At 39.1% G+C, this 20,423-nt stretch overlaps 1 protein-coding gene across 1 annotated transcript in view; it reads left to right on the top strand.

Moving 5' to 3' along the window:
• The first annotated feature begins 4,800 nt into the window (after nt 1-4,800).
• LOC105938489 (cGMP-inhibited 3',5'-cyclic phosphodiesterase A) overlaps nt 4,801-20,423 on the top strand; it is a 117,621-nt gene continuing 101,998 nt past the window's right edge. The window contains exon 1 of the mRNA XM_036147916.1: nt 4,801-5,718. Coding sequence (XP_036003809.1) covers nt 4,801-5,718 — 918 coding nt within the window. The remainder of the gene's footprint in view (nt 5,719-20,423) is intronic.

The following is a 20,423-nucleotide window of genomic DNA, read 5'->3' as shown; positions in this document are numbered from 1 at the left end:
CAAACACTCCAGGTGGGTCGAATGTGAAACAAAGAGAGATTATGTGGAAAAGTACATCATGCACACCGTTCAAGGCGTGGTGGAGGACCTGTGCAGCTACCTGTTTCTTTTCCAACAGCATTTGAAAGCTTGTTAGAGTACATGGTATCAAAAACTCTTTAAAATACCAGGATGCTTTAAGTACTTTAAATCATCAGGACCAGAACAATTAAAAATGTTTGTCACTGGGCCTTTCAACTGGTCAATGTTCCACTGGTGTAGATTTTCGGTCCTTCAGAACATGACCGTCCTAAGTGCTTAAATATAGACAACTGGACTCCTTTGCCAACTTATTGAATATGTTTCACCTCTCATCAAAAAGGCCTCTTCTGTTCTGATCAAGGGTTGGAAGTTAAAAGCTCTAAGTGGCTCATAAATTGTAGATGTAATGATCCCAATGATAGGATTGATCCTATGAGACGTGATGAGAATAATCCCAAACAAATAGGTAAAAAGTGGAACCTGTATGGACCCTACATGTGTTGTACAATATGAACTGAGACCCATTTGAGACCCAGCTCAGAAAACACATGTGGCAAGCACCTAATGGGTTGTAGGAATAAGGTGAACAGGAAAAAACAAAGTAAAAGGTGATTCTACAAAAGTTTTACAGGAAAATTAACAGGCATTTTTCAGCAGGTGATTTTTTTAAAAGTAATCATTTCTCAACATGAGATTTGCTTCCCTCACGGGAATAAATGTGATCAAATTAAAGAGTAAAACATATTTCATCAGATGAAAACAACCTGGTGTATGGGTTCTGTACCAGCTTAAGAAATGTATCCACATCTGTACAAGAACACCAGATGTTGAACAGCCTTGAGGTTATATGTGTGTGTGTACATGTCTTTTCATTTGTTTGTGCTGCAGTGAACATGATTGAGATTAAATGGACATGCTTAGCTAAAGATGTCTGTATTTAGAATATGAATCTTTATTTGAGAGGATGTAATCCAAAGAGAAGGAACACACATGTGCTTCACTAATGCACCCACAAGATCATGCAGAGGTGAAAGATTAATGTAAACCTCACTCCTCACCATTGGTGACACCAAAAGTGCAAGGATGGGATGAATATTTCAATCCAAGCAGAGAGGAGACCTTTGAGGGTCGAATTTGGGAGTAACCAAAGGACTCTTGTGGGAGTTTCCAGTGAAAAACAACTATCCATGCAAAGCTGATGTTTTTTTTTCTGCATACTCCTCTTTATTAAACATGAAAACATCTCAAAGCATTTTCAAGTGCCTTAGAAACATTTTCATAAACAACAGACCTGTTCAGATATAAATTATTTTTACATTAGCACCACAATATTTAGAGTATGTTAAAGGGATTTTATGGGAAATACACTAAAAGGTAGTGTATTATTGGAAAATCGAATGAACATAATTGCAACTCCTTTAGGAATTAAATCTGAAAGGTGTGGTGTGCATTTGTATTCAGTGAATACTTTATGGAACATCCTTTTCCTGCAGTTTCAGTTTCAAGCCCTTCAAGAGCCTAGAACTGTTATTTATTCTTCTCTGAAATATAGCCAAAACTCAGTCACATTCGATAAAAAGTGTCTGTAGACAACAGTTTATAAGTCTAGCAACAAATTTTTAATTCAATTTAGGTTTGGACTTTGAATTGGCCATCCTAACTCAGGCATAAACTTATGCGCTATATAACAACTGTCCTATTAAAAGATGCTACCACTTATGGATCTCTGCAGCTCTTTCAGTGTTACCATGTGTCTCTTTGCCGTTTCTCTGAATAATGCTCTCCTTGCTTGCCTGTCTTATATGGAGGCACAATATTTGAGAATATAAAACATTTGATATTAATCGACAATGTTATGATAATGATATAAATTGGAACTAATAAACAAATAACTGTTCATCTATTTCGGCTCATAGCAAACATGGACCTCAGATTATAAATATTAAATATTTACATCTCAACTGCAATGTTCTATTTAAAAAGTTGGTTCTGGCAGACGCCTCCAGTTTTGGCACTTGAAACAACATAGTTGTAGTTTCTAAATGACTTGAACAACTTACTACCTCTTTATCTTCCTAAGATAATTCCCTAACACTTATTGCTAACAGTGATATGCATATCGTATAACAGGATAATGCAATAGCAATTGTACGCACATAGCCAGGTCTTTATAAAAACTAATATCTCCCTCACATCGTTTTAAAAAAAAATATTTGACTCAGTAAACAGTTTTAAATTGGAGGCAACCAGACTTTCGTTCAGTTCTTTCTGAAAATATTTCACCTGAGCAACCTGTAAAAGAGATTACATCAGCAGTCTCGTCATGATTCCGATCACCAAATACTCCTCTCACACCAAGTGGTGAGTACTAGTCAGTCTTCTACTGTGGAGTATTAGCTTCTAACGAGTGGGTCACTGATTTGTATCTGACTGAGAATGCGCCGAGGAAGATGGGCCTCCATGTCCTTAAAAACAGCAGCGCACCAACTGCAGGTTGCTCAAGTGTGAGCCACCAGACTTGACAAAGACTCCTGTATAGATGTCGAAACGTTTTCAGAAAGAACTGAACGGAAGTCCAATTGCCTCCAATTTAAGCCTGTTTGCTGTTGCGATGATCAACTGAGAATTGGCACAGAATGTTGTACTCACGGGATCATTTTCAGAAAAGTATTTATCCACACAAACCTGCACAAATACACCAATGAGGGTTGTTTTAAATATGCCAAATGCAGTGTACCACAAAACTAAAACTATGTCAGTCAATCAGAATCCTTCAAAACAATGGCAAAGTCTAAGGGCATTGTGTCTCTGGCTTGGGAGGAAGTTGGGGTAAAATAGCTGACCAGGGGAGCAGCTTGGCTTGTAAAAACAAACAAGTCAAAAGCATCTAAACCAACTGTAACGTTTATAATGTTCCATGTATGCTTTTACTTTAAAGTCTTGAGGTGAAGACAGGGAATGCTGTGTGGTCGCCAGGGTAATGTCAATCAGAAAATGGAGATGCCATTGATGTCTTAGCAGTGAATTTGTCCAGTTTAACATTGATTAGACACATACTGCAAACAGTCAATCACAACACCAGCGTAAACATCAGCACCGCTTTGATAGCATTCCTTTCCCCCTCTGACTGTATGGCCACGTCTGTAACAAAGTCGCCACTTTGGTCTGAATTTTCAGAAATAATTTTAATTTTTAATAATTTTTAGTGACGTAAAACTGAGTTTTTGCATGGATGAAAGGCCAAAACGCATAAAATATTACTTGTTTTGCTATCTGACTACATGTGGACTTGATCTGGGTTTGCGATATTCTATTCAGCCCCATTGCGATACTCTCTCTATTTCCAGATGATGGACTAAACAGAGCTCCGTAAGCTCTTCAAAGCTTGAGATATTATTTTCCAATCTAAACCTGCTTAAAACCTTTCCACAGCCTTATCCCTACCCAGTTACGGGTCCTTTGGGCTGTATTATGCTGTGTGTTCAGTGATGTTCTCTAGCAAATGTCTAAGGTTGTCGCAGAGCATCTGTATTTTTACTGACATTAACTTATACAGAAGTGGACACTGTTTACTGATAAAAGGTAAACTTAGCCAACATTGGTTGCAATGGATTTTATTTATGGATATCAGGTCAAAGAGGGCTGAATCCAAAAGCACAACACACTTTTCAGATGTATTATTTTCCCTTAATTTAAAGTATGCACTATTTGTTAGTATATATCATAAAACCCCAATAAAATACACCAAATTTTGTGGATCGCTGTTACAAAATGTAGATGTGTGTACCTTTGCAAGGCGCTGTTTATAGATGGAAAACTTAACTTGACAACCTTGCAACAATATTATACCAAGACCACAAATCCGAATGTGTCCACCGAGATGTTACGTGGCCTAAAAGGTGGCTGCTCCAGTACGTTACAGGTATGCTACTTCAAGAAGACTTCACACACACAAAAAAAATCGAATGTTTTTTTTAATGAAATTTTATTTGGTATTAAATAAACATTAGCACACGTTTTAACGACATAGACAATAAAAATAAAGCAGATAAAGAATCCAAAAAAGGATAAAGAAAACAGCTAAACCTCGGTCAGATGCAGAACAAGTCCTGCTGGGCTGGCAGAAGGGGGATTTGGAGGGTTTCACTGCTGCTCCCTGTGTAAAAAGTAGGAACTCGGGGGTGTGAATGAGCTGAGACTCGCGGCTGCTTGAGAGCTGGTGACAAAACGCTCCGGATTTGTCCGGGAAAAGCGCCGAGCGGACACTCACTCTTCAGTTAAAATCCCCCCCAAACGAGTTGGTCCTCGGAAGTGCACGGAGGGACTGTTTCGTTTCATTCCAGGACGAGGACAAACAGATCATTTATGAGCCGGATGGTCACGGAACGGGGCTGATGTTTTTCCGAGGGGCTGCCGCTGTTTCCTGGAGTCTCGGAGCAAAGAGAATGACAGAAGATTTGAACGAGAATGCGCGCCACAGAGGGCCGAGCGGGACGTGCGTGCACAGGCAAGCAATGCCCTAGATCTGTAAAGCTTCTGAGCTCTTTTGTCACCCAGGCTCCTTTTCTATGCAGCTCTACATCCTGCACCTGGAAAACAAAGACAAACGCTACTCACATCCATGCGTAAAAGGAGAGAGGGATGTGCGTGTTCCCTTTTCTTTTTCCAACATTTGCACCGAAAATTATGCCTGATTTTTTACACTTAACTCATGGCCCCTGACCACACCTGTATAGATGTTTTATAGACTTCCTCATACTTCATGTCGGGCCATAAGTGATGGCGATGTATGCAGAATCTTGCAGTACTACCAGTGCGCAGGGCAACATTCGTGAGAAAGGCTTCGGCGCACCGGATCGCAATGGGTATGTGAAAACACGCGTCACCCCGCGGTGCAAAGACCCAGACTGTAAAACGTGGCTCGGGCTGATGTTTAACCAACTATGGAGTTCCCAGAGGCTCCGGAGCGCAGTGTGCGTGGGGTCGCTCTCCGTTTTCCTCGCCGCTCTGGTCAAATGCGCAGGCTGGACAGCTGAGGCCAGCAGCAGCGCTGACAACACACTCTCGCACTCACCGTCCCCCCTCCACTTTGTTTCAGGCTGCGCAACCGAGCTGTTGCAAACTTGCTGGAGTGCGCTGTCGTTGCTGTTCGCGCTCGTATGTGCCTTCTTCTGGCTCGGCGTATACTTGATCCACTGCGGGGTGCTGATCGAGACCCTCTTCTCCCTTCTGACCTTGTGCCACCTAGGCGAAGTCGCGGCGTGGTCTCTTCTGGACGGGACAGATGAACAGCTGTTCTCGTCCACCACAGCGGCCGGGGTTGTGCTCCTCTGCGCGGCCGCTGGCGCACTCATGGTAGCTCGGCTGAACCAGGGCACATCGGTGATCCTTTTAATCAGCGTAGCCAGGACTATCTCACTGCTCTCGCTGCACAAAGTGCGGGCCGCCTGGAGACCGTACGTGGCGTACCTGGTCGGAGTGCTGGGCATCCTGCTGGCGAGGTATGCTGACAGGCTCCTTCCCAAACAAGGGACACACAAGGAGGGCTGCACCCCCGTGACTGGAGCCAGGGAAGAGATTCCTGTATTTAAAAGGCGCAGGAGGTCCAGTTCTGTTATAGCCTCAGACATGGCACACAGTCAGTCCAACAGTAAGTCACACCGACGGACCTCTCTGCCATGCATCCAAAGGGACCAGGTAAGACGTTTATGTCCCATTCAGCTTTTCTATTTCTGTTTTGGCTTTCCTTCATCCCACAGCTAGTTTGGGGTTTGTGGTTGAGGCTGAAACAGCACAATAACATAAAAAAACTTATTATTATTATTATTATTGTTGTTAGGAATTGGATGTGTGTGTATGTTGAGCTACAAAATGAAGCAAAAAAATAATAATATACCACTGCTATAGCTTTATTATCATAATTATTGCCATGGTCCTTTTTTTACCGTGTGATGTATCACAGGGTGCTTGTGTGACATTTAATCTTTGTATCTTTATTAGATAAAGAATATCTTGTTCAGCATAGTATTAGAAACACACCACACTGTTATATTGTTAATTTTTTACGATGGCAACGTCGATTACAATCAGGCCATGTTTTCCTTACTACTCTTTTTCTTTTCCATCATCACTATGTCTGTTTTCCATCAACCACTCTTCCAAAGCTTGCTGATTTTGGATCTGTTTCAGATCGCCTACCAAATATTACATCCAAGCAGTTCTTTGCAATTGCAACAATGCACGGGCTGATATTTCGATGATGATCGCGATTTGATCTACTGTGCAGCTCCAACGGAAACTCTTTTAAATCACTTTCAAGCAAGAATTAAACCACCTCAAGTCTAGCCTGTTTTACATACTTTTTCTACAAGCAGTCAGATTTGGGGCAGCAACTCTTCAATGCTGATTTACATAAAAAACAAAAACAAAACAAACAAAAAAGGACAACAAAACAAAAACATGTAAATTAATAGCTTGTTTAAAATTATTTCTAAAAAGTATATACTCCGATCAGACTTTTCCTGGCCAAAAAATTCTGTTTTCCCTCAAGGTCTGACCAGCTGATATATTTTCCTCTAAGGGCTATGGAACATGAAAGGAGAAAGTGCTGCAGGCACTTTAAAAACTGAAAAATATCGAACTTTTATTAAACAAAAATAAAAGCACAAGTAAATGCTGTTGGTTGATGTTTGTATAGAACAATAACAATGAGAGTTCCCAGGTTTAATGTGTTTAATTAACGAGAGAAAACTTGCTTTTTTTTTTTAGTATTTGATCTGCCGATCACCAATCAGAGCCAATATAAAGAAAGCTGACTTGGATCTCTCATTGGTGTATCTATAAAAAAAAAGGTTTCAAGCTTCACTGAAACAGATAAAATATTTAAATCTGTTCAAATCTAGCTTTAATTTTTGGCAAATGTAAAGTTACACAAGTGTTTTGTTGCTAATTGGACTTTAGTTTTTAAAAAAAAAACATTGCTGATGAGGGAAAAAACAGAGAATGTACTGTTATTCCGCATCCGCAGCTTTCTTCCTCAGTGTAATTTCCCCTCCTTCGTATCACTCATCACGGTTCGCTGTCCTTAAATCCTGCAGGGATGTCGTAGCTCTGGCTGGTAAATCTCTTCTGACGCTGGTACACCAGCATACACTTGCCAGAAGTAAGTTGTTTTTGGTGATGATGCAGCTAAGAGATTTCCTCAAAGCAAACTTACAATCAATGATTATGCTGAATCTGTGAATGGCCAACAAGCATCCTGAGTGATCAAAGCTGTCGCTGTGATCTGTGAGACTGTTATCATCAGGAGATGCGAGAGGCTGCACTTAGTCTGCCTGCTTGGAGGATGCGCTCACCTCCCAAAGCTTGTTGGCGGGATTTTTTTTAGGGTTCTTGTTTGTTTTCCAAAGAGGGAAAACACACAACAATCCAGTGTGATTTTTTTCAGACATTTAAAAGCTCAGAGTTTAGTTTGGACATTGCAGCTGAGGACCATTAAAATGTCCACTTTCATTAATTTCCTATGCTGTTGCTTTGCTGGAGTTGTGCGCTGAGGATGTTGTTTTTTGTTGTTGAATGAGTATCCAGCTGGAAATGTAGCTGGAAATGGCGTGTGTCCGTACACACAAATGTTCAGAAATGGTAGCTTACTTTACCCGAGATCAACCCTTGAAAAGGATGTAATGTGGGCAGTGCCAGCACTATTACAAACATAGCCTACATTGTTATTAATGTCTTTTTATTGCAACTAAAAAGTTATTTCTTTTATATTTCACACGAGATCTCAAGGTTTAAACAGATACTGTTTCAAACCTCCAATGTTTTCCATCATACTCTGTGTTTTAAAGTAATAAGGTCCCAGAGAAAGTCTGATAGAGTAACTAGAGTTTTCTATGACTGGATGGAGGATAGAGTTAGTGCTTCCCCACCCCGACTTGTTGCTGTGGACTGCCAGTTAGCCACCTGTAAGAAGCCTGCTACACTTGCAAGACAAACCTGGCCTTTTGGAAATAATCGCATAAAACACAGAGATTTATTGCATCAAAACTTAATGAGGACCACCATAGCCTGTCCCAGGTTGTATTGGATGCAAAGCAGAATCTGATTTAGGGGCCCGCTGTACAACCAATCACCCGATTGTCACCACCGCATCAGTAAGGTCTTTCATAAATCGCTGTACCTTGATTAATTGTGCTTTGTACATTTTGAATTATGTTAGATTATTTAACCAGCTAATCAAGAATTGCTCAAATTTAGTGCATGATGAAATGTGATCAGCCCATTTTCAGAGTCTTTTTTATGCTTTCCCAATCAAGAATGAAGTTAAACATTAATGATGAAGTCATGACTTATTATTAAAAGTAAATTAAATAATGTCATCACTGCTATATTTTATTCAAGCAGCTTATTGATGCGATGCCTGACTGTCGCAGGTCATGGCACCAGTGGTGTATTACAATCTGCACGTACCTTTCCTTGAAAAAATATTTTGATTTTGTATTTGCATTTCTACTGAACCTTTTAGTTCAAGATTTTTACTTTAAACTTAAATGACTTTTTCTACTATAGTCTCAACATTTTGGCTTTTTTTCATCCTTTGTTAACAGCTGAGGTACTTCTACCTTGTTTTTAAATTTTAAAGTGACCCTAACGCCCTGTCTCATTTTACGAAGATGAGAAGTGTAAATAAACGGTCTATGACTTACTCATCTGGTCTAGCAATTGGGTTCAATGTACAGCATTTTATTGCAAATTTAAGAGTCAAAAAGGAGAGTTCAAGTTGCTGAAGGTTTGGCCACAGGTAACCCCAGATAAATGGCAAGTTATCCCAGATATTTTCTTTAAAATAGTAAAATTGAGCCTAAAATGTTTCAGACACAATCAGCACAAATGACTAAACTATAACAACAGGATCAAATGACAGTTGTTGGTGTGCCCCCGGGCAAGGCACTTAACCTCCTAGTTGCCATCTGCATCTCAGTGTATGAATGCACGCATGTTCATAAGTGAATTTGTTGGATGTGGCCCTGGAAACTGCTTGTAGTGATCAGTATGATGAAAAAGATGATATAGAAATTCTTGGTAAATGTGATGAAATTTTCTGTATTAGGGCTCCCCTGCGGGCCCCTATTAGCCTGGGAGACTTACTCACTGTAGCAGTGTTTTATGGCTACATCTTGTCATAATTGTGTTCTTCTGAAAAGAGCAGATTTTAAAGTCTGTGTTTCAAAATCCAAATAATAATGAGTGTAAGTGAAATATTGCATTAATACAGTTGTATTAACCCGTAAGTTACATGATTTTTGCAGCGGTGTGGAAAAATATGCTTATCTGTTTGAAAACTTGTGAGATCTTGTGATATATTTTTGTTTAAAAATTGTGTGTAAATACCTTGATGGCATAAACGCGTGATATTTTTGCCAAAAGTTGTCATACGTGAAAATCTGATATGAGCTCATGCCTTTTGAACTCTGACATAAACATCTCTTAACTATTAAAACAATGCCAAATACGTCAGACATGGAAATGATGGAGTCCTTTACATCTAGTCGCTTCAGATTTCAAGATAACCATGAAATCATCAATCAAAGTTGTGATGCTCTCATAAACATATTTCTATCCAGGTTTATTTTTTTTCCTTCAACTTTCTCACAGATAGAAATCAATTACCACACAATTGCAGGTTTTTCTACCAACTCTGGATGATCTCTTTGCATCCCTGCCATGCTGGAACCCCTTTGCTGAAAGATGATCTCAGTTTCAGCTTTTTGTTGTGGGACGTAAACAGACAGCGGAGCTCAGACCATGCAGTGTGAAACAGGGAGGAATATATTATGGTTTCTGCAACAAAGCCTGAGTGATCCACCATTCCCTTTTATCTCTGACTGCTGAGCGGCTGTCCAGCAATGGTCCGTCTGTAATTGAGACACACATGGTGTACATATGCTGTCTTGACCGTGTCTTGTCTGTGTGGTCTAGGGAGTGTAAACAACCCCGTGCTTCTCCACACTAGTCATCACCTCCGTCACTCTAGTTTCCCCTAATGGGGGTGTGGGGGAGTTATGACATGTGGACCCACAATGGAGCCACCTCATGATGATAACTCTTGTACGATATACCTTACAACCGCTGGAAAAGTTGCAAATATTCCAGAACTTGTTTTCTGAATTGACTAGAGACAGTTTGTTGCTTTGACAAGTCACGGTTTCCTGCGTTTCAAGAATAAAAACGTTTTAAAACCAGATAATGACAAAGACCTGTGCTTTGTTACAGATGTGCTGACATTAATGCTGTGCACAGTTTTGAAGACTGGCGTAAAACAGAACGAAGCTGAAAAGCGGATTACATCGAACCTCAACATTAGCGTCCCCCAGTAGAGTTCAGGTGGGCCCCTGCGCTGGAGCTAGTTTGGGTCCGCTCCCCCACAAGTTTATTTAACACAAAGGAAAATACAACAGATTGATAGTGTCGTAAATATCAACTTTAAGATATTTTCATGTTGCCTTCTTGGAAATACACTACGGGGGTTTATCTTCATCCGTAAAAAAAATTACAGCAATATTTTGCAGTAACTATGCCAGACCTCTATGTGGCAATATAGAAACACACAAAATAAGCAATCAAATGAAAAAAGGCCTGGAGCATGTGGTTAAAGTTTGCTGTTACTAAATCTGCCGTGTTTGCTCTCAAAGGTTATGTTATTATCATAATTTTTCACAGTGCTTTCTTTGGAAATGTGAGCAAAACATTAATTAATAAAAATAAAAAAAAAAGGTTCTGGGACCCCCAAAACCCCAGGTCCCAAACTATTGCTAAAGTAAGTTTTTACTAAAGTCTAACCTTACCAACAGACACCAAAATCGTAATAAAAAAGGTCATCAAAGGAATAGTTCAATATTTTTGATGCCAGGTTCTATAAAAGATTTGGAGGCTGTTACTGTAGTAGATAACACTAAACTGAGATTACTTAGCACCAGAAGCTAAAACTAATGGGTGTTCTGAGACTGGCCAAGATCTTCTAAAAGTATGTGAAGAAATCCGATCTCAAAGCGATTGTGTTTTCTGCTTATGATATTTAGTCAACCTTTATATGATAGCCATGGTTGCATCGGGCAGATGATTATGGTGCACCTTTACCTTTTCAGTGGAAAATGGAGTTAGGAAGAGCTACCAACAATGTTCCAGTGTTGAAAATGTTGAATACAAAACATTCAAAGCGTTTACGTATGATAACTGAATACTACTGTATTTTATTGTTTTTTACACAGACTTACTTCTTTTTGTAAGTTACTCTGACTAGAAATGCTGACCTTTTCACAAAAGAAACTGTTTAAGTTGGGGGTTGTTAGGATAGCCTGGATGGGAGAAGTTAAGCAAGGCGCTCTTTGATCTTGATTACTTGCTTTTAGTACTGAATACTAAATATGTTATACCCCATCAGGTCGAGTGCTCCTTTGAAAACGTCTAAAATAAAAAAAATGTGAATATTTCTGCTTCTTACATCCCGTTACTTTTATAAAAGACAGTTGTTCTGTCCAGAAATAGTAGTAGCTTATTGTTAGCTTTGACATTAGCTACATTATTATGTCCTCACTTGTAAGTTGTTTTGGATAAAAGTGTGTGACTAAAGATGGGCGAAGAAATACTTGCTCTGTTCTCACTGTCTTCAATAATCATTGTCTTTAATAACTGCCCAATGCCAAAGTCACCAATGTTTGAAGGTTTGTAATGCTAGTATATACTGCAATGACATTTTTCAGATTAAGACTTTGATCCGCATCTCTTATTCTAAGAGAGGACAAGATAAGATAATATATATAAGACATGGGTCTCCATGGTGGGAAACTGAGGTGTTAGAGTCGTACAAAAACAAATAAATGACAAAATAAAAGACAGCATAAATAATACCAGGAATATCTCTATACAAAAGCCCACGCCTTGCCTTTAGATTCAGCTTCAAACAATCTGATCTAGATTTATACGATTTGAAGGCACCAAGGGAATTATCTATCTTTTAACAGAAATTCACTAGCTTGAATTGTCTCTTTCAGACCATTTCTGCCACACAACAAACGTCTTAGTCTGAATTAAATCACATAAAGACACAACTCTACCGCATCCATTTCCAAATTGCCACCTAAATGTGGAAACTTTATAGTTCATAAACTCATTTACACTCCTGATTGCATTTTGGCTGCCAGCATCCATCAGCTCTCTAAAGAGGTATATTTAGTAAAGCTGGGATCGTCATCATCCACATCACAAAAGTCATTATCAACTGATCTGATAGCGGTTAGCGAAGGCTTATGTGGGGTAGTTTTTCTTCTCAGGTTCAAAGAAAATGACAAGCCAAGCGCCTGAGTTGCAGCAGGGGGATATTGAACTGGAGGATGAGGTGTGGAGTAGTGGTGTGGATCCCTTTTTGCAGTATGAAAGGAAATTTGATTCTCTCCTGCTGCAGACATCAGAGCTGTCGCAGAACTTTCTCCCCTCGCAGGCAGAGGAAAGCAGGCCACAGACTGGGAGTTTTTCACTCAACTTACCTGAGCTTCAAAGATGGAGCAGAACTGATTAGACAGCGAGTGGGAGTTTAGCTGCTCGTCAACATTAGTAGCAGAAGCCAACCCCTTCCCTCTCAAGAACTCCGCCTTTTTCCTATCCGCTCCCTGTCCTCGCAGTGACACCAGCACAAATATCCGAAATGGAGGAGGAAATTCTTCCTTAACTCGGATGACAGAGATATTCCTAAAATCTACGATAATGACTTCCTGTGGAAAGAGATCCAAACACAATTACCGCCGCTGTTGTAAATGCTTCCTCGCAGTCTATTTCTGCCGCACCGTCCGTAATTGAATTGTGTTTGGGTTGGAGGTTGTTGACAGCCTGTAGGGGAGTGATTTAGCAACGAACACTCTCATTCTGATTACTTGTTTGTATTATAAACACACAACCTCATGGGATATGAAGCTTCATTTTTTTTTCCTGTACCATTTTGGGTCATCTCCAGTTTAGAAAAGCAAAGGCAGAAGATTCATGTGGAGCTTTCTGTATATCAGATAGCTGGCTAATCAGATTTACACTTTAAAGACCCATCTAAGCCCCATGCATTTGCTCTGGTGTGTATATAGCAGGGGGAAGCAAGCACTGGGTGAATTGGGGTAGGAATGAAAGTAGGTCATTCAAGGTTTTGTTTAGCAGACAAGCAAATCAGGATTCTTTCTGGTGTCCACCTTTAAAGTCATGCTATGACTGACTGAATGTTGTATCTTTTCTGCAGTTTTTCTCTTGTCACAATAGGTTTGGGTCAGTGTATTGATGATAAGCATTCGGTTGTCTTAGATAATTTAAAGCCAAAGATAAGCCCAAAATTATTTAAACCTGTGACCGATTTTTATTTAAAAGTTTATGATTCAACCAGGAAGTTTGTTTGTAAAAATATCTATAATTATTTGTACCTTTCCTATTAACCAATGGAAAAACTCAGAAATCAAACCCTCTTTACAATTTCTGACCAGATTTTAGATGGCATCCTTGCCTTCTCCCTTTACCTTTACCTCCTTCCACAGATTCTCTATCTGAATAAAGTTGGGACTGGTCCACTCCAGAGCGTAGATATTACTTCCAGTCAAAGCAAACAAGTTCTTTAATTTAAAACATTACTTTAAACCCATAATCTTCCTGGAAAAAAAATATTTTGTGCTGTATTGTTAACTATTTCAACTTGACAGTAAAGGTTTTGAATTCTGGTTTGGTATATTATGTTTCAAATAACTGTGCAAATTTTCCAACTCAGACTGAGGAGAAGAAAATTTATTTATCCTTCAGACAGATGATCACAGTCTTTAAAGCCTGTTTCTGATCACTTGTGTATTTCTCACCGCTTTGCTTTGTTCCTTAACCATTCAAACAAACCCGTTGAGAATACTTTAACGTTATTGATGTGATGTATAAGAGCCAACTCCTAATAGGCAGGATGATCCTTAAAATTTTGCATCAAATGGCTCACCCATCTGTCTTCAGTTCTTTTATTGCCTTCATTTTCAGAAACAAGAGTAGCTCATATTGTTTCTTCTGCAGCCCTGATCATCTAAGACAAGCAAACTAGAGACCTGGTGACTAAACTGTATACCCCTCTATCCTCTCCTCACTATCCCCGGCATTACTACTTTCTTGTTCCCTACCGATTACCATGGAAATTGCAGACGTTGTGCATGTGTGTGTGCATTTGTAAAGCAGCTTGATGGCTGCCAGGTGCTTCAGCCTGAGAAGTTGAGTCTGCTCTGAGAAACAGAGGGCCCCGAAACCACAGACAAAACCTTACACAGCTGAAACTAGTGGACAGGCGCAAGCCTCCAATCCTAACACACATCATGCATATTAACACCTCTGCTTCCCAGCTGCTAACTCATATTTGACCTACCTGAAGCCATATGCATGTTGAGGGTTTGATTATATACTGGATTTTATTTTACCAAAGCAATTATTTCGCTCAGGATTTTTTTGTTGTTGTTTCATTATAATAAACTGACTTTTTCAGCAGTGGAGGCACAAACTGTGGATTGGTATTATATGCAGACGATCATGCTCAAACATTTATTCTCATATGCTGTATGCAATAAATCACCTGTTACATGTCTCCGATTGCTTTTGTCCTGTGTTTCATCATTTGGAATGCTTGAGTTACTTTTTTTGCCGCACTTTATCTCCAGATGTGTAGAGTCAAGAAATCATTTAAACAAATCCTGTTGACAACATGAAGTAGGCTGCGAAATTGACTATATTTGAAACCGGCTCCCAGAATGAATCAGTCTGAAGCCCTGCTGCTGCTCCGTCTTGACACCCCTATCCGCATAACAGCGTAAACACTCAAGTTTTGTGCATGCTAGCCAATGTAGACCTCGCCTCTCCCTTAACACGCATGTGCTCCCTAGCTAACAAATATAACACTGGTGATCTCTGTAGTTGCAGTTGTTGGGACAGTACCTGTTTTGAATTACCTGTTCCTGACAAAAGCTGTCCCCGATATCAGCGTTTTATGAATGAGAAAAAAGTTGCGTACAACAAGAGCTATTTTATGCTGTTAGCGGGCGCGCTAATCATGACATTGACCCTTAAAAACCCTCAAATGTGGTTTATCACAAAATAAATTTTGTGATAAATGAAATGATCATTTCAAAAACAGTCTGTTGTATTTTCTCTAGTCATCTTGGATTTAAAAATTGTTTGATCTCCTGAAATATCAATGTACATAAATGTCACAAAAAAGAAAAAAAGCAGACATCTGTCTAGAACAAATACTTTTCCATGGCATTGTAGATAAGGGATAAGTGCTAAAACTTCACCACAACATTGTTTATTGACTTTGGATTTCAATGGCATACAACGATATGGAGCTTTGGTAAGTAAATATCCTTCCTTTCCACACACTAATATAGTAGCATTTATGTTGCGACAGCAAACTGATGATAATGTTATTTAAACTCATGATACACTATGCAAACCCTCTGTCTGCATTAATTAAAACTCATTCATCGCAGAATGCAAAATGATTGAGGTTTGTGGTAAGGAAGAGAATCTGATCTGTTTAATAATTTCCTCTGCCACTTGGGGATGCTCAATGACTATGTATAGATTCTTGAACCTTTTGTGCAAAATGGTGATTATTTAGTATTGATAAAAAACTAAATGTGAAGTGTTGTAAAAACAGTTTTGAAAAAATACTATTACAGTATCAGTGTTAAACATAATTTCAAAAAGTGAAAACATGTTTTTTAATTATAGTATTTTTCTTCAAACACAATGATTTACAAAGTTTTGGGAAGGAATCCACTTGGATTAATGAATCAACAAACATAGTATCTTGAGATCCTTCTCAGAAATCATGCCAGTTATCCAGAAAAACAGACAACAACCACGGGTGAACAGCTGCGTACTTTGCAATTGCAATATGCAATAATGTTAGTAACGATATAGCTTAAAATAAATACAGTACATTTTAAGTGTTTCTGCTTTAGGATCATAGCAACATAGACCCCAGATAATTGGTAGTGTATTCAGCTACTAAAAAACAAAAACTTTCATCGTTACCGTTTCAAACACAAGGTTTTAATGAAAAGGCTGCTCTGTCTGACTTGTGATGTTTTGGCAGTGAAACAACATATCAGAAGTTTCTTATCAACTTTACCATCTCAAACTTTTAATGTTAAATTAAACAACAAATTTACCAAACATTTTAAGGGTGGCGAGAGCCTGAATGCAGGGCGCTTAAATAATTTGCAAACACTTATTGCACTCCAAGCATTTTTTTGTGATATGCATATTGCGATCCATGATTTTGCGATCATGATACATTCGCAATGTATCGTGCAGTCCTAGAAAGTAGTACATAGAAGTGGGGAACTGTGTAAGTGTTGCAATCTATGTGCTTCAGTGTTCTCAGATTTGTCCATTTGTTTAAGTCAAAACCTTTTTTCTGTTGCTTTGTTGGAAAGTTTATCTTATTTCATGCTGAATGACAGGTTCAGATTAGGTGCTTCACTGATAATACAGATCTGGCAGAGAGTCTGGTTTACTACAATTAATTCATGATCTAAAAAGGGGGAAATTATTTTATTTTACGTAGCGCCAGGTTGATTTTAATACCTTTCTTCCCTAAATAAATAAAAGTTGCTTTTTGCATTTACCCAAATTATTGAAGACAAAAGTAAAAAAAATATATTAAACAAACGTTCAAACAAGTGTTGTAACAAACTGACATAACACAATCAAACACTGGCAACAATATTTTTTTATTATTTATATAAAATTACCATGGTAATCCCCAGGGCTCTCAACTCTCATGCAATGATCGTGTGACACACACATTTCCCTGACTGCGCACGCACACACGCCACACATGGCATTTCTCACGCATAAAAATAGCAAAGCCCATATGGGCTGCGGATGATTCGTTCACAGCACTGTTCAGAGCTTGGTCTAAACCCCGCCTTCTGCGAAGCTGTTTCAACTTCTTTTACAGCTTGTGGCCATCAGTAATTCCTGCTGGCATTAACAGAGCAGCAGGAAGAGCCATCAGAGTTATAAATAAGTTTGGTCTTAACTTTATTCAGCGATTATTTGTACATTTGGAGTCTGTTTCATGTGATCCAGTCACGTGGGTCTATCTAGAAACAAAATGTTTTACAAAAAATAAAGCAGATAGCTGGAATGGATTTAGGAAGGTGGAGTTTTTTGGTGGCAGCAGACAGAATTTCTGGAAATGAGTGACAACTGCATTTTCATCAGAAATCTGGAATCAACCACAGAGCTGTTTACTTGTTGAGAAGGTGCAGTATTGAGCATTAATGTTGTGGATGGAGCTTAAACAGATGCGGTTCTCCTCATACTGGCAGTCTCGGTATGTTGAAACAATAATGGGAGAATGTATATTTTTCTATTTTAACCCAACTGAACAGTAAAGTGTCGACTCTTCTCTACTTCCACGTCTTCCATGAGTTTAATAGGTCCGCTCTTCCTGCAGAGGGTACAAATGACCCCCCTTCCCAACCCTCCACCCTCGACAGCAAACAACAAAATAAAGATAATCTCTTGCTGAACTTTTCATACAGGTTGAGGGATCTGGTAATCCCCTTTATGCATGTATCCTAACATCTGTGTGCAACACAGAATTGACATTTTAAACTCTCTAAATGATTGGCAGGCTGACACCTCAAATTAACTACGTGTTACACCCGCGTTCCTTTCATTTCCATCCGTCTTAGAGCCTTTTCAGTGACACCTTTAATAGTCATCCCTTACATAGGGCGGCATTCCTGCAGTCACGCCACTGCTATGGAATGTGCAGGTTGAGCAGGAGTTTGAAGGACAGGTCTGTGGGCCCACTCACCCAGTCCCCCTTCCCTGCTCCCCCCCGGCACGCTGTGACCTGAGCCAACACCACCATCCTGTGCTGTCACCAGGTGTGCAGCTGGTGTGTGCCGAATGAATGGACACTCTCACATGAGCTTGAGAAGCGTCCACTGAAGTATCTGTGTGTGCAAGTACAGGAGAGGAAGCTGGACGTCAAGAGGAGGGTAGTATGTTATCCCCGTGACTTTTATAGTGGCGGAGTACAGTGTGTTAAAAGAAAACGGAGGTAAGCATTGTTAATCTCTGCCCATTTGGTTTCAAAAATTGATCTAATAGCCTCTTGTCTGCGTCTGGATTTGGAGAGGAAGTTCAGCTGCTCCCTCAGGTCCTGTGTGGCTGTTGTGTCTTTGGTAAAAACTGAGCCAGCAGTGGTTGCTTCTGCTGCTGCTATAATCCATTTAATGAACAAGAACATTTTCAACATTTTCTAACTGGCTTTGTCTAATACATCCAGGCATAGTCTGCTATTAATTCATCACAGGAGGAGGGTTTCAGTGATAGATAAGAACAGTTAGTCTTTCATTGCCTACACTCAGGATGAGTACCCCTTTAAAATCGACGCCGTACTGTTCTATGCTCAAAATATCAGCGCATGTTAAAATGGTAAGTGCAACCTTATACATGCTTTTATGTACAGTGTTCGCTTAGAAATGAAATAAAAACATGCTTGATTTAATTTGCAGTAAGGCCTTTCATTGTTTTTCAAAGCAACCATGTCATTTTATAATGCACTTTGGAGCAAGGCCTCTGTAAAACGAAAAGGCATTATGATACATGGATGGCCTGTCATCTCGAACCCCAGATGCACGACTGCATTCTGTCGTCAACAGAAAACTGTTAACAAAATAAATCATCAACCAGTCTCTTCAAACTTTCTGGCTGCATGTTTGTGAACAATAACAAGCTGAAACAGTGACTTGCTTCTCTGCAGTGTCTAAACCTTGGAACAACAGACTGCATATTAGTATTATGACCACAAACCACCAAGTGTCTTCCATAAGCCGAAATGACTTTTGAGAACCATTTAACACGTTTAACATATTTGTTGTTCACGCCCTCCTTCGGTGTAAATCCACTTACACACAACTAGTGAAATTTGGCCTTTCTAACAAAAAAAAAATATTTTCCTGTCACATTTTTCTGTAAGAGTCTGGGTGGGTTTTCCTGCAAACCGAAACATGCTGTATTTTGGTGCAGTGGCTCTTGAGATCAATCACAGCTAAAAATTTTGTTTTGGCCACTCTATACGGTCTCTTATATATGCTGATTTTATTAGTCTGCTTAAAGAGTCTGTAATTTGGCTGAGTTAGGAAATGCTTGCTGGAATGATGTGCTTATCAGATTAGCAGGTCCAAGCAGCCTTTCTCTGAATAGAACAAGGTCAAACAGAATTTCTGCGGTTTTTAACCTAACTTACGGTGAAGGAGGGAGCAAGATCATACATTTGCTCTCCCACATTTAAAAAGTGCCTTTAAATTCTAGTGAGTATAACAAAGTGTGATTTTGTGTAGAATCGTGGAACTTTTAGCTGCTTCCATTCACTGTTGCTGTGTTTTAAAAAAAACACCAAACATCTAACATACAGTATGCTGGTGTTAGAGTTGCATGGAAAAAAGGGAGTGCTGATGCACACTTATGTGTACCAGAGTACTAATGGTGTAAAATCTGGAGCAAAAATCTACATGAATGCCGACAGTTTAAAAAAAAAAAAGTTAGTCAACAGCATGTAAGGCTAGACTCACAATAGAGCATTTTTAAAATCACTGGGTTGCTGCTCTTAAAAAAAATATTTCACTTGACTTCCTTCTGGTTACTGGGCAATTTGGCATATAAATCTTCCCCTAATGATTGTAATCTAAATATTTTGCAATTACTACTTTCTTACATTTCCATATGTAGCATCTTGCTTCTTTGGTAAATTTCAGCATTGTTTGGGCTAGTAGTGCATTTTATCATGCACTACTAGCCCAAACACGCTTGAAAAGAACAAGTTGAATTTTTTTTTGGATAAATATGCTCTTCAAGCTTTCTTTCAAAAATTTTTAAACTTTATAAACAATTTTTTATTTTTTAGATTTTATGTGAGCTTTATTTTAGCCAGTATCAACAAATATAAGTATAAAATTAATTCAGTAATAAAGTGCCAACATGTGACATATATTATGGGTCATATGATGGAATTTTTTTGAAGTAGAAAAAGTTATAAAAACTACTCCAGCAAACAGAAATTCACTAAGCCCATGTCCTCAAAAATAAATTGTCTTTATATGATTGCAGAGATATTTGGATTTGTTTTACAGCCCTTTTTTTCATATGCAGTCACCAGCCACCATCATTTTCAGGCTTTTAGTGATTTCTTCAAATGATTTGAAGGTGTCGAGTGTGAATCTGAGAATTTAGTGGCTCTGCTATTCTCATCAGATAAAACTTCTTGAAGGCCAAACTATTCCTGTAAGAGACAGCCTAAAGAGACAAATAACTCATAAAAAGGGAAG

This window comes from Fundulus heteroclitus, chromosome 2 (assembly GCF_011125445.2).
Source record: "Fundulus heteroclitus isolate FHET01 chromosome 2, MU-UCD_Fhet_4.1, whole genome shotgun sequence".
NCBI classification, from domain to species: Eukaryota; Metazoa; Chordata; class Actinopteri; order Cyprinodontiformes; family Fundulidae; genus Fundulus; species Fundulus heteroclitus.
Note: the sequence above shows the minus strand (reverse complement) of the source record. Positions and strands in the feature narration are given on the sequence as shown.